General features: G+C 51.0%; 1 protein-coding gene across 1 annotated transcript in view; it reads right to left on the bottom strand.

The window, feature by feature from the left end:
- Positions 1 to 12324, bottom strand: part of Tcea3 (transcription elongation factor A3) — a 30369-nt gene extending 18045 nt beyond the window's left edge. Inside the window, exons 1-5 of the mRNA XM_036179275.1 lie at positions 12162 to 12324; positions 4764 to 4826; positions 4003 to 4108; positions 3339 to 3480; positions 679 to 741 (exon numbers count right to left, since the gene is read on the bottom strand). Coding sequence (XP_036035168.1) covers positions 679 to 741; positions 3339 to 3480; positions 4003 to 4108; positions 4764 to 4826; positions 12162 to 12230 — 443 coding nt within the window. The 5' untranslated portion in view covers positions 12231 to 12324. The remainder of the gene's footprint in view (positions 1 to 678; positions 742 to 3338; positions 3481 to 4002; positions 4109 to 4763; positions 4827 to 12161) is intronic.
- Between the last annotated feature and the right edge of the window lie 2785 nt (positions 12325 to 15109).

Genomic DNA, 15109 nt, shown 5'->3' with positions numbered 1-15109 from the left:
TGCCTCTGCCTCTCAGGTGCATTGTCATCCCACCCAGCTCAGAAGACCCGAATTCTTTTTAATTCTACAATCCACTCTGATGCAGCCACCAGCAAAAGCCTGATAACTCCTGTGGTACCATTCCCAAGCCAGTGGCCCCAGTTTCTAAAGGACCCGTGTGGGACTGGACTCATCCATGCATTGCCTCCCCCAGTCTGCTCCTGCAGACTCTGTCACTGTTCCTTGACTCTCTCAGGTTACCTTCACACACCTAGGGCCCTTGGCTAGATATGACCCTAATACCTGCATAACCAGCTCCTTACCTCTTACTATACAGCTTAGGGTGGCCTTGAGTTTACAGTAATCCTCCTGTCTCCAAAATACTGGTTTGGGTTTGTTTGTTTTTTAAGACAGGATTTCTCTGTAGACCCCTGGCTGTCTTTACTGAGCTCAACTTGACCTTGGGGATGGTACTAAGTATTGGGGTGACAGTGACTTGTCAGCAGTCATACCTGTGGGTCCTGGGATTTGGAGGTAACATAGTGTATGGGGTTTCCTCCTTTCTCCTGCTTCAGGCTTCCCCTGCTGACCAGAGCTCCCAGCCCCTGCCACAATCCTTGCTAAGCAGAGCTCCACCCCCTGACTCCCATCCCAACTTATAAGGCCCTTAGCCAGGGAGAAGTCAGGGTCTTCCTTTACCTTTCCATAGATGGCCTTTTGGGAGAGGAGGTGGTGGACGACCTGGAGTCTACAGAGTCTCTCCTGGAAGACACAAAACTGGAGATGATGCTGTGGTGTGGTGTGCCAGCAGCACTGCTCTCCCGGGAGAGGGACCTCTGGAGCAAGGTCTGACAGCAGAGGATGAGGGAGCCTCCCTGGGCCACAGTGGCCAGGGAGAGGGAGGTGCGTCCAGAAGTGCCCACCCTCTCCTGACAGCAGTCCAAGGGTGGAAAGAGATGTCTGCAGAAATGCTACATTCAACCAGGCGGAGGTGGTGCAGCCTGTAATCCCAGCAGTCAGGAGGCAGAGCCAGGCGGATTTCTGTGAGTTCGAGGCCAGCCTGAGCTACAGAGTGAGTTCCAGGAAAGGTGCAAAACTACACAGAGAAACCCTGTCTCAAAAAACAAAACAAAACAAAAAACTACATTCAAGCTATGCTGTAATAACAGATTACTCTCCTAAGAATTCTCAGCAGGCCCTTCTCCTGCTGCCAGGCAGGCTGAGTTCCTGGGGTTGTTAGATGTATCTGGGGCTGGAGAGACTGAGATGGGCGTCAGCCTCCCCTGCAGCCTACTTAGGAGGTGGGAAGAAGAACCCAGGCTTGGGAGGTGAAGAGCTGAATGCTGTGGGATCACAAAGCGGAGTGAATACAGCAGCGGACAGATCTGTGTGTACTATGTCCAAAGTCTTCTAAAAAAACAATGTTCACCAGGCGGTGGTGGCCCACACCTTTAATCCCAGCACTCAGGAGGCAGAGGCAGATGGATCTCTGTGAGTTTGAGGCCAGCCTGGTCTACAGAGCAAGTTCCAGGTCAGGTACCAAAACTACACAGAGAAACCTTGTCTGGAAAAACCAAAAACCAACAAAACAAAAACAAAAACTATCTTCACTTTTCAAAACACACTTCTGATTCCTTTTTTTGGTTTTTCGAGACAGGGTTTCTCTGTGTAGCTTTGCACCTTTCCTGGAACTCACTTTGGAGACCAGGCTGGCCTCGAACTCAGAGATCTGCCTGCCTCTGCCTCCCTAGTGCTGGGACTAAAGGCGTGGGCCACCACTGCCTGGCCACACTTCTGATTTCTAATGCACTGTTTCCTTCCACTGTTTTTATAAAATTCTTGTTTGTAAACTATAGTTTCACTTTCATTTTACCTAATTCTCCTAATTTCACAGCTCACATTTCCTAGTACACTGCGTCACTTACTTCCTTATTATACGTATTATGCAACAGCCCTCCATGAAGTTATGTAAGAGCAGTGTATGTGAGGACAGGGCTGTACTTCAGTGGTAGAGTGCCTGTCTAACATGGGGAGGCCCTGGGTTCCACACCCAGCCCTGTGAAGAGAGGTGACACGGGACAGGAAAAGGAGAGGGGAGGCAGGGAGGAGAGAGATGAGGGATGGAAAAGGGGAGGGGAGGGAAAGAGGGGAGGAAGGGGAGATGTCAAGCCTGATGACTGGAGTCTGGTGTCAAAAATCCACATGGGAGAAGGATAGAATTGACAAGTTATCCTACAAGCACACACACACACACACACACACACACACACACACACAACTGTTTTTTAAGTCTGTGCACTGAGGCATGCACAGATGATGCTGAAGGTGTGTGTCTGAAGTGTGACAATATCTACCACCAACCTACTAACCATCAGGTGGCCAAACCCAAGAAGTTGAGGGACTCCTGGTTACAGGGACTGAAGAAGATGTAGTTCTTTTTTTTTTCCTCCGGAGCTGAGGATTGAACCCAGGGCCTTGCGCTTGCTTGGCAAGTGCTCTACCACTGAGCTAAATCCCCAACCCTGGAAGATGCAGTTCTTTTTTGTTTTTGTTTTGTTTTGTTTTGTTTGGTTTGTTTTTTTCCAGACAGGGTTTCCCTGTGTAGCTTTGCACCTTTCCTGGAACTCGCTCTGTAGCCCAGGTTGGCCTCGAACTCACAGAGATCTGCCTGGCTCTGCCTCCCAAGTGCTGGGATTAAAGGCGTGCGCCACCACCAGCTGGCGAAGATGTAGTTCTTTTTGAAAGTTTTTCTTTGGAATGGGGGCTCGCTATGTCACTCAGGCTGACTTCCAACTCCTCTGAAGCTATCCTCCTGCCTCATCTGTGCAGTCTCCTGTGAGAACCCCATTTGTTTTTGTTTGTTTGTTTTTGGTTTTTCGAGACAGGGTTTCTCTGTGTAGCTTTGCGCCTTTCCTGGAACTCACTTGGTAGCCCAGGCTGGCCTCGAACTCACAGAGATCTGCCTGGCTCTGCCTCCTGAGTGCTGGGATTAAAGGCATGCGCCACCACCGCCTGGCTGTTTGTTTGTTTTTGAGGAAGTAATCTTGCTATGTAGCCCAGGTTGGCCACAAACTCATGATCTCCTGCTCCCGAGTGCTGTGTTTACTGTCATGTGCCACTGTGCCTGGCTCCTGTGAGTATCTCAAGGGTGGACAATGCCAGGGCTACATGGCTGGCATGTTCCCCACCCCTTCGCCTTTCTAGGGGAAGCTAGTGCCATGTGAACCACTCAGATTGAGCCAAAGGCCCCAGGATGAGCACTGGAAAAGACACTAACATCCACTTCTGGGGGCTGATGCCTTCCAGAAATTCTCTTAACTGCTGCTGGTGGAGGACATGGCAGCCCAGGAAAGAAGTACCTGGTTTTGGGCTCTCCCCCGCCTTTCTTCCTTGGCAGAGAAAGATCTGCTTCTGGTTTCCAGTCTGAGCAGCCAAGACCTTCCTCTTTCTTCTTTGCTTTGTCTCTTTCTTCTCGTTCTCCTTTGGCAGTTCTGGGGGAGTCTAAAGATGAAAGAGTGGCATTGTCTCTCCATGAAGCACCTTCTCAGGACAGCCCTGCAGGACTTTGGGCACTGGGGAATAAAGTGTCAGGACTGGGGGACAGCTGTATGCATGCCCATTACACACACACACACACACACACACACACACACACACACTCACTCGTGCACACATACGCACACACATGGATGAACGTGCACACATGCACACACTTATGCACACACACACACACAGATGCATATACACTATGTTCACCTCACATGAGAACATGAACATAGAAGTTCATCCATTTTTGCAGAGTCAGGCAACGTGCACACACATGCACACAAAGAGAAACATATAGACACATACAAGAAAGGTTAGATGCTACATACAGATCTTACACTCGCGCACACAACACAGTAAACTCCATGATTCAGGGGCCACGTGCCATTAATTAAATAACTCAATGACACCAGCCAAGCGCCCTCACCCCTGTGCGAGGAGGAGGCCCCATCATCCACCAGTCTCGCCCCCTCTCACCCAGTAGCCGCTTCCAGTTTTTAATGAGGACTTTGGCCAAGGACACCACTTCCTTGTCTGAGCAGTGCTTTCGAACTCCGTTGACGGCGACTCCAATCCTGGTGGTCTGTGAGGAAGGGATTAAGGGAGCTGACCCACAGGACTGGTCACTCTTACTGAAGGGAGCTGCAGCAGCAGCTCAACCATCACTTCCCTCCAATCTAGACCTCTCCAGGTTCCTGGCCCTGACCCTGGGTCATCTCTCCTAGAACTAGGCCCTGACCTGCCACCCTGCCTGAGACCCAAGCCTACACTGATAGGTAACGCTGGTGGGGAGCTGGGGTGGGTTAGGTGTCGGCTGCGATTAGGGCCCTGGACCATTCTCAGTCCGCTAGCCACTTGGAGAAAAAGTCTTCACTTAGACCCACCTCTGGCTACCATCTCTCAGATCTGCACTTGTCTTTTAGGGCCAGAAGTCTCTGGTAAAGTTTAGAGGTATGTGGGAAATCTAAGGAGGACTTGAAAGCAGGGGACATCATCCTCTCCCTGGGTTATGGGCCACTTGGATCTCACAGGCCTTTAGCTTTGGATAGAGATTCAAGGAAACCCCCTACTCCCTAAACCCAAGGACTGTGATCCCTGAGCCTGGGGAAGAACCTGCCCTCAAGAGATGTTCCCCATGTCCCAACTCCATGTCTGCATCTAACCCCTAAGAGCCCCCTCTGAAACCTTCTCAGGGTCTTTCCCTCCCACAGAGGTCCTACCCCAAGAGCCCGCCACACCTGCAGCAGCTGGATAGACATCTGGCAGTTGTTCAGCTTCTTTAGAAGGTCGAGGGCCCCTTCCTGTGGGAAGGCACAAGAAGAGTACTGAGGTACAGGTGATGCCCCAGGCCTCTCTTTGATTGCTGTGGGCTCTGGGGAGAACAGATAGATGTATGGTCCAAGGGCAGGTGTGGGCACACAGAAGAAGAGAGAAGGGAACGGTTCTGGCCCCAGACCGGGTGGCTAGCTGTGCCTCCCACCACCTCCCTTCACCAAGCCCTAGTCTTTCCCTCTGCTTCACTTTCTGCCCAGCACACCCCTGGTTTATGTCTGCCTGGGACAGAGTCACTGCATGGCTTACTGATGTACTGGAAGCTTCCATACCTCCCTTCTTCTCTCTGCATCGATTTCCCTCATTTACTGCGTTTATTTTGTTCGATGTGTGTATGTGGAGTCTCACTATGTTGCCTAGGCTGGCTTGGAACTCCCAAAGCGGCTGGGATTAGACATGCACCCCAGCATTTTCAGGCTTTTACATCAGCTTTATGAAGGTATCAACTGTGTGAGTTTTTTCTTCTTTTCTGCATCTATATCTCAGTGTGGTATGCGTACGTATGTTTGCATTTGTTTGAATATACATACATGCACATGTGTGTGGACACCTGTGTGTGGAGACCAGTGGTTGACATCTACCTTATATAAGGAACAAGGTCTCTCAATTGATCCCAGAGCTTGTCCATCTGGCTAGTTCCAGCTAATCGGCTCACTCTGGGATCCCTTGTCTCTGTCTCCAGCACATGCTGAGAGAACAGGTGGTCAGCAGGTGGGTGCTGGGAATTGAAGTCTAGACTTCAAACAGGTACAGCAAACACTTCATCTGCTGAACCGTTTCCTGAAACCTGAAATTGGTTATTTGAGGTTTTCTTTAAAAAAATTATTATTTAACAATGTTTCATTGAGCCAGGCAATAGTGGCACACACCTTTAATCCCAGCACTTGAGAGGCAGAGGCAGGTGGATCTCTGAGTTCGAGGTCAGCCTGGTCTACAGAGCGAGTTCCAGGACAGCCAAGACTGTTACACGGAGAAACCCTGTCTCAAAAAAAAAAAAAAAAAAGTTTTCCTTATGTGCCTCTAGGAGCTGTGTGCATGTGAATGCTGGATGTCACATCCCCTAGAGCCAGAGCCACAGGTAGCTGTGAGCTGCCCAATATGGGTGCTAGAAACTGAACTCTGGTCCTCTGAAGATCAATATTCATTCTTAACCACTGAGCCATCTCTCTAGCTCCCCTGAATTGGTGCTTTTTATTTAAACAAATAAAGCAAATGTTTTTCATGACAGGGTTTCTCTTTGTGTAACCCTGGCTGTCCTGGAACTTGCTCTGTAGACCAGGATGGCCTTGAACTCAGAGATCTGCCTACCTCTGCCTCCCATGTGCTAGGATTAAAGGCATTGCCAGACTCCTGAGTTGGTACTTTAAGAATATATTTTTTCATGCTTTATCTTGTTGGGGAAGGCAGGCCAGGTGCCTTGCCAAGGCACACTGTGGAGGACAGAGGGTACTTGCTGGAGCAGGCTCTCTCCTGCCACCACGTGGGTCCGAAACTCAGGTCACCAGACTTGGCAATAAATGCCTTTACACATTAGCCCGTCCCTCTGGTCTGCCTCTGAGTTTTGATACACAGGTGACGCCATCACCACCAAGAACATGGATGCCACCCAGACACTTCCTTGGGTTCTTTGTAATGCACACCTGTCACCACCAATGTCACACAACCAACATCCTCCTCCCATCGCTGCTAGCGGTGCGCGTGTGCGTGTGCGTGTGTGTGTGTGTGTGTGTGTGTGCCTGCCATGCATGCTTATGGTAGAGACAGAGTCAATCTTGGGTGCTTTCTCTCAGGTACCATTCACTTTGTTTTGTTGAGACAGTCTCTCTCAGCAGGACCTCGGGCTCAACAGCTGGGCTAGGCTGGCTGGCCTGTGAGCTCTAGGGAATCTACCTGTCTCTAATTCCCCATTGCGGTAGTTCCAAGCATGTGCCACCATGTCTGGCTTTTTGCCAGGGACTCGGATCCTCATGGTTGTACACCAAACACATTACTACTAACTAACTTATCTCCTGCCCTTGACTTAGTTTTTGTGTTTTTTTTTGTTTTTTTTGTTTGTTTTGAGACAGGATCTCTCCATACAGCCTGGCTATCCTGGAACTTGTAATGTAGACTACACTGATCTTGAACTCACAGAGCTCCACTTGCCTCTGCTTTCTCTCCTAAAAGCTGAGGTTAAAGGTGTGGGTCACCGTGCCCAGCTCTAGACTTTTGGTTTTTTGTTTGTTTGTTTTATGTAGATAGTGCTCTGTATGCATGTGTCCCTACAGGCCAGAAGAGGGCACCAGATCTCATTACAGATGGTTGTGAGCCACCATGTGGTTGCTGGGAATTGAACTCAGGTCCTCTGGAAGAGCAGCCACTGCACTTAACCTCTGAGCCATCTCTCCAGTCCCTAGACTTTGTATTCTTAAGGATTTTTTTTTTTTTTAAACAGAGTCTCAATATGTAGCTCAAGCTGGCTTCTTCTACATCAAACTCACAAACGTCGAGACCAAAGGCTTTGGCCACCATGCCTGGCTAATTGAAGCCTTTTATATAAAAAAGTGTGGCATAAGCATCTCTTTTGCTTTCCTAGTTTACTGTTTCTGAGATCCATTTATATTACCTCAGATCAACAGGGTCAACAGTTCCTTTTTTTCTACTGAGTAGTTTTCCATCATGCATATCTGTTTCTCTAATGGTATAAAATACTTAGCAGAATTTCTGGTACATAGTAAGAATCCAGTGGATGGAACTTTTGGGTCATTTCAATGTGGGGCCACTACAAAGACAGCTCCTATGATCATGTACCTTCACTTTGGGATTTGTTTGGAAACAAGGTCTCCCTAGCCCAGGTTGGCCTTGATCCTCCTGCCTCAGCTTCTAGGGTGCTGTCATCCCTCACCTCTGAGTCTTTCTATGGACAAATAATTTCACTCCTCTTGAGTAATGAGCATTGCTTCCACCTCTAAGACCTTAGAGTTCTGCGTGAGAGCCAGTTGCTCTCTGAGTAAATAAATGCAAAAATGAATGAGTCCAGGCTAGAGAGGTGGCTCAGTGGTTTGGGCATTTGCTGCTCTTTAAGAGGACTCAGTTCCCAGCACCCACAGGGTGGCTCACAACCCGCTGCCCTCTTCCGGTCTCCATGGGCACTGCAGGCATGTGGTCCCCAGACATACGGACATATAGGCAAAATTCCCATACACATAGAGTAAAAATAAATAAGTATTTTTAACGGAGTAGAAAGTAGAAGGAGGAGAGAAAGAAGGAAGCTTACCTGAACTCTGTCTCCAGGTCCTAAGCACTCTTTCAGTCCATCTTAGCCTTCTCCTTCCTGGCACCCACATTCTACAAGCCAGCCCCGTCACCTCTTTGGCTAAGAGCAAGTTTAGTGTCTTGAGATTAATTCCCTGAGAAACACGAACTAACTATGTCCCGTATGTCCCTTGGCTGGTTCCAGCTCCCAGCCTCCCCTTGCCAGGACCTGGACCACATCCTATGAGCTGCCCTCTGTTAGTCCTTAGCCTCTCTTAGCACTGAGGTTCAGTGTTTCCAGAACAACCTGCAGACGGGTGTGTGTATGAACTTGTGTACATATGAATTCGTAGGCACACAACTCCATGCTTAATGTTAACGAAAGGTTTACTATGTGCTGGAACACGTCTAAGTCCTTGACCTGCACTGACTTCTCACAAGGAGGAGATGGGAAGGTAGTTCAGTCAGAGGAGTGCTCGCTTCTCATGCACAAAGCTTAGACACACTCCCCAGCACCGTATAACACCAGGGTGGTAGTTCACAACTGGAATCTCAGCTCTTGGGAGGTGCAGGCAGGAAGAGGCTCCAAGTCCAGGGTCATTCTCAGTTACATATCGAGTCTGAGGCAGGCCTTATCTATATATATGTACGACCCTGTCTCAAAAACAAACCACCCATCCACCCACCTCTCAGAAGGCCCCTGGGAAGTCCTATTTACCATTCCACTTTTCAGAATTATTAACCCATTTCACAGAAGAGGAAAACAAGAAACTTTGTAAAGAGCTGGGCTGAGCTGGGTAGTGGTGGTGTCTTTAATCCCAGCACTCGGGAGGCAGAGGCAGGTGGATCTCTGTGAGTTCGAGGCCAGCCTGGTCTACAGTGCGAGATCCAGGACAGGCACCAAAACTACACAGAGAAACCCTGTCTCAGGGAGGAAAAAAAATCTGGGCTCCAATGAACACTGGGCTTTGAGCTTCACATGTTATAACAAGGCATAAATCTGCCAATATACACAATCATGGAGTACCAACATGGGTAAGTGGGGTAACAAGATTATGCATACCGCTAGCCAGTTCCCAAGGAGAAAACCCTGACTCACAGCATTTGCTAGTTTCTGTGGTGTTTATTTATTGTGCATGTGTGCACACACATGCACAGGTCAAAGCCTACAAAGGATGGCCCACTGGAGTCAGTGTCTCCTCTTACCAGGCTTTGTTCTGGTTTTGTTGTTTTCTCCTTTTTTGAGACAGGTTTGTCCTGGCTGTCCCAGAACTCTTGTAGACCAGGCTAGCCTCCAACTCATCGATTCACCTGTCTCTGCCTCCTGAGTGCTGGGATTAAAGGCGTGTATCATCATGCCCAGTTCACCACCAGTTCTGAACCCAGTTCGAAAGTCTTAATGGCAAGCAACTTTACTCACTGAGTGATCTTGCTAGTCCAAGGTTTGTTGTGTTTTTTGGTTTGTTTTTTCCAACCCCTAACCCCTGATGGTATGTGGGGCAGAACTGGCAGGGAGGCCCTGGGCCAAGACTTCTTTCCATTATAAGCATATCAACGTTTTTTAAACTCCTGAAAATTCCATAGTCAATGTTAAATCATTTGCAGCTCACCACTGAGTACATGTTTCTGTATCCTGGGTCATACTGGAGAGTAACATCCATGAGCCTGTGTCGTAGGTGGGCTCATAAGGCTGTCTGTCAATCCCGCTGGATGTGTCTCTCTCATTGTATGGCTAACAGTCTCTCTGGTGCAGGCGTGAAGTAATGAGGATGCAGACTGAGACCCAGCTGTGTCAGTTTGTCCCTGTGTGGTGATGTCTGAAGGTATAAATGAGGCTGTTGGCTTTGCATATCCCAGTGAAGCTGTGGTGCCAACTTTTGGGGCATTCTGCTTTAATTCAAGTTGTCAGAGTGCAGCACGTGGACCATGTCTGTCCTGTTAGTGGCAGGAGCCGTGTCTCACACGCAGCAGTCAAACAGAAGGTGTGTGCAAGGTAGCATGTGCGTGGCTCTGGTGATGTGTCGTATGTGTACACTGGTGTCTGTCTGTCTCTTGTAAACTCTTTAGCTGGTGCATGTTCACAGCATCTGACAAAAGCCCCAAGTCACTGAATAAATAAATTCCAGCCCTGAGCTGCAACGTGGAGGATCTGTCTAATTGCAGGAAGTAGTTCCTTCTTGGACTAACCACCATTGGGCAGGCCCACTTTCTCTCTGAGTGCAGACTGCAGACCCGCCTTTCTCAGGCAGAAGCCCAGAACTCTGTGCCTACCCAAACCCTGCTATCGTCCAGGCAGATGTGGCTCTACACTAGCTCGGTCCTGTAAGGGCCCTGTGGCCAGACATGCAGCTTTCCTGGAGACAGCTCTGGCACTTCCATGGGACCCTCCATCCCCAAGAGGTACTATTTCCTCTTCCCATTTCACAGAAGAGCAAACTGAGGTCCAAAGAAGAAAAGAGGAGTGTCTGGCCTAGGACTGTAAAAGGACTGAGAAGAAAGCCATGGCAGGCCCCTTAATCTTTCCAACCTGGCTGTCTTCCCTGGAGCCTCCTGAGTTTCCCTTTACCCCCAAACCTTTTCACCCACAAGTCCAGACTTCCTTTACTGGCCCAAGTCTGGGGTGAGCCAGGGGCTAAGCTTAGACAACCTGCGTACCTGAAATACCATTCAGTTCGAGATCCTTAGCTGGGCTCTGCCATCTCCAGCTGAGGAAGTGTCCTGTGACTTGAGGTTAGGTTTTGCTGGCAACTTTGGGGGAAGCCCAGAACAACTCAGTGAAGGCAGGGAGCTGAGGTGGGGGGGGAGCGGCAGCCTCCACAGGTGCAGGTGAGTGGCATCTTTCTGCAGCCCCTCCAGCCATGCAGAAGCAAGCCTTGCTCAAGCAAGCCTGCCTCAGACCTGCTACTGGCTTTGCACACCTGTCTCACTCTTTGCACACCTCCTCAACCTCCCCTCCTGCCTCCAGAGATGCTCTTCCCTTAGGGATTCAACCATCTTACAGACAAGCAGCTCTCACCACTGGACCAACCACCATCTCATTGTTGCCCTGCAACTATTCCAGGACACTCCTTGGCTCCTTGGGCCTCAGTCACTCTTCCTGGTTCTGAAAACTCTCTTAGGGCCCCAGCATTTTTCAACTTTCCTGGAATGCACTGGCAACGCAGATCCCGGTGTAACACATTGCTAGACACTACGCGAAGAAAAGGACCCCGCGGCCAGTCAGCGTGGAAGGCCTTATCCACTGGGTCCCTTTCAGTCCACGCCCTCCAGAATTGGCACAGGCGCCAGCCACCAGCCTGAGGCAAAGATCGCTAGACAGATCAAACATTAACTTTCCAGCTGGCTCTCCAGTACGCTGCTGAGTCTGAGATCAGGGACCCTCGCGCAGGGCTGCGGACCCTCCTCCCGACACAGTTCACCTTCGAGCACCTCCCCCGCTGGGGCAGCCCAGGCCTCATCCTCTCCTTCCCCCCGCCCCGCACCTGTTCACCTCCGCCCGCCAGGGCCTCATCCAGCAGCCAAGGAAAAAGTTGCAAACAGACTCCTGGCACCCCAGCTAAGGCCCTTCGCTCGGGTCTCAAAGGCCCACTCCCCGGGGGGTGCAAATATGAGCCTCGGCGCCCCCTCCTCAGCCCGAGTTTCTCTGATCTTTTTCGAGTCACCCAGAATTTGTCTCTCCAGCTCCCTCGGTGCCTGCAGCTCTCCGGCCTTGCGTACACCCAGAGCCCTGGGACTCCCAAAGTCCTTGCCCCCGGTTCGTGTTTCTCCTCGCGCTTTCTCTGCTCAGTGCAGGCAGCCCACGCGTGCACGCGACCTGTCCACACTGACTTGCATCAGCCGCGCCTGGGGGGGGGGGGGCTGCACGATCCCCTCCAGACCTGGCCACGCACATGCCCACCCTAAGTGCCCAGCAAGTAACCAAGTAACCGGGACTCCCCTGCCTGGCAGCCGGCCGCCCAAATCCCGAGCGCTCCCTTTGGGCACGCCGCCGGCACGCCCACCAAGCCCAAGGCTGGTCGAGTCCGGCCTCGGTTGCCCCGGGGGCTGCGTTGCAAACTTTGCAGCCTCACCGTCTTCTTCCGGGCCACCATCTTCTCCAGCTTTTTGGCCATCCTCAGCAGCTCCTCTTCCAAGCCCATGTTGGTCCACGACGCCCCGCGGGGGTTAGGGGCACAGAGCCGCAGCGGGCGCCAAAGCGCAGAGCGCGAGCGGCACGGGCCGCAAACACACCAGATACTCAAGCCCGGCGGGGGCGGGGCACGCCCCTCCCAGCGCTGGGGGAGGGGTGGCGGGCACTAAATATAGACTTCAAGGACTGCCCGGGCAAAGATTGCCTGAGCCAGGCGGGTCGCACCTTTGGGGGAAGGACCAGGCTGGAAGAAGGGGCTCTTCCCCTCCGACCCTCTGAGGGGTGCCCCGGGCTGCAGAGACTTTTGGGCATGAGTGTTCGCCTGGGTTGTCAGTGAAGCTGCGGGAAGTTCTGAGCTGCCGGGTTTTAAGCATCGTTTCGCTCCCATAAGGGGGACTTAGCTCCGTGGCTATGCCCAAGCCGAGAAAAATGGGTGCATTCATTGGATCTTGGTGCAGATCCTGAAGTCAGCTTGCCCTAACTTAGGCTCCTTCGTGTGCCCAAGGCCTGTGGTGTGCACGCGTCTCCAGCTTTTTCTCGGGAGGTATGGTCAGAGCCGTTTGCTCACCGCAGTCTACTTCATTGTGTTTCTAACAAACTCTCTAACTACTGGAGTGCAGCCATGCTCTGAGAGGCTAAGCTTTGGCTCAGTCTTAGGGCAGTGTGCAAAGGGTGGTCTTGGAAGAGGAATTTGGGGTGGAGGGAGTAACTGCCTCCAACTCTCAGCTGCACACACATCAGCTCTCTGGTGGAAGGATCTTACAAGGCTCCTTTGCAGACCTAGTTCACCTCCTGACAGAAAATGACCTTCCTGCGAGGGTCTCTGATTTGGATGGAGGGCAGAAGAGAGTCCACGGGGTGTGGGGGTGAGGGAACTGTGAAATCCCCCAACTTTCTGAGATAACCTCAGAGAACTAGGTCTGGACCAGAGGCAGCCTGTTGTAGACCAACTGCTGCTGTGTGGTGACCGTCAAGGATTTTCTGTTTTCAACAAACGTGTCCTATCACCTACCAAGAAAGACCTCACTGTAGCAGGCTGGGCAAAATAACCATTAAAGAGGACTGTATTCATCACAGCTGGGGTGGGGCAGGAGAGAAGGCGCTTGAAAGGCCCAGCTGGGTGTCATCCCTGTCAAGAAGTGAAATTCATGGCAGCAAAGGGCAGAGTGGAGTTTGTTGGGAGAAAGAGGGGACCTGTGTAATCGAGGAGGCAGCCTGTGTTTTTCCTATTTACTGAGCACCTACTATGTTCCAGGTAGTTCTAGCATCCAGAAGGGAGCAATACTGCTCTCCTGGAGAACTCCATGTACAAAGCTTAGGGATGGGAGGGTCTCTAGCATGTCAGTGGTGGAGGAACTGAAAAGTCAGTGGCTGCTGCATAGGGATTCAGAGAAAGTGGGTGCAGGCAGAGTGAGGGAGGGGGAGGGGCACTGGCTTAGCACCTAGTTACCAAAGCCAGGTTTTTCTTGATTGGAGCTTCTGGGGGGCCTCTTGGTCAACACAAGTGTGAAGGACCCTAAGAAAGCATGTCTAACCTTATTGTACAAATGGGAATCTCAGGAGGTGGGATCTATCACTGATACTCTCCCGGAATGTACCCAGCACTGCCTACCTGGAATATATCCCTCTCTGCCTGCCTGGCCACCTGAGAGGTCACCTGCACACAATCATGACACACAGCTGCCACTTGGCATAACTCCCTGTGAGCTTTGGGAGCAGCAGGGAACTGATACCCTGGAGGGGCCCACCATTGGTGGTAAACACCCCGTTCTTTACTCTCAATGGGACAGCGTGAAGGTATTTCCTAACTTACTATGCTCCTGCTCAGCCTCCAGAATGCCGGAGTTATAGATGTGCCACAGTGCCAGCATCCTTCATGCTTTTTTTTTTTTTTCTCTCGAGACAGGGTTTCTCTGTAGCTTTGGAGCGTCCTGGACTAGCTCTGTAGACCAGGCTGGCCTCGAACTCACAGATCCACCTGCCTCTGCCTCCTGAGTGCTGGGATTACAGGCATGTGCCACCACCACCCGGCCCTTTAGGCTTGTGTGTGCATGTGCATGTGTGTGTGTGTGTGTGTGCACATGTGGTGATGGGAGATTGATAGGTGCTTTTCTCAATTGCTAGCCACCTTAGTTTTTGAGACAGGGTCTCTCACTGAACTTAGAGCTGGTCAGCAAGCTCCAGGGGTCCTCAAGTGTCCACTTCCACAGAGCCAGGAGGATGGGAGTACACGACATGCCTGGCTTTTGCGTGAGTTCTGGGGATTCGAACTCACATCCTCGTGTTTGTGTGGCAAGCACACTGTCAACAGCCTTCTCCTTTGCTTGCTGACCTCTTTCACTTCTCTGCCCTTGTGCTTCCAGAGGTCGCCTCACCAACTACTTCGCCCAACTCACCAGGGCAATCAAGGGACCATGGGAGAGTCAGGTCCTCACACTTCAGTCCAACGTGCTTTCCTGCACACCAGGGGTTCTCACACCTAGTGTCCACATTTTGGATTAGCTCATTCACTGCTTTTGAGTGTGTTCTCTTACCTGCAGCTTGATTCCTGATGTGGCAATGTTGAGTGGTGACTGAGCCTTTGAGGGGTGGAGCCTAGTGGGAGGTAATTACATGGCAGGGGTGCTGCCTTGGAGGGCTTGAGGCCGGTCTCTCAGAGCAAGTGAGCGCTGACAAAAGTGAGTTGTTATAAAGCAAACTGAGGCCACTACACATAGGTGCTTACTTCCCACTTCTTGGCGATGTTGTGGCAGTCAGGGGGCTTTTACAGGGTGTTCACGACATGCTGTTTGGACTTTCTAATCACCAGAATCCCAAGTCAAAGAAAACCTTTTGCTGTAGAAAGTGCCCCGCCTCCGGCCTTCTATTACAGCCTCAGAAAACAGACTA

This window comes from Onychomys torridus, chromosome 2, assembly GCF_903995425.1.
Source record: "Onychomys torridus chromosome 2, mOncTor1.1, whole genome shotgun sequence".
Taxonomy (NCBI): Eukaryota; Metazoa; Chordata; class Mammalia; order Rodentia; family Cricetidae; genus Onychomys; species Onychomys torridus.
The sequence above is the reverse complement of the archived record's forward strand: the minus strand, read 5'-3'. Positions and strand labels throughout refer to the sequence as shown.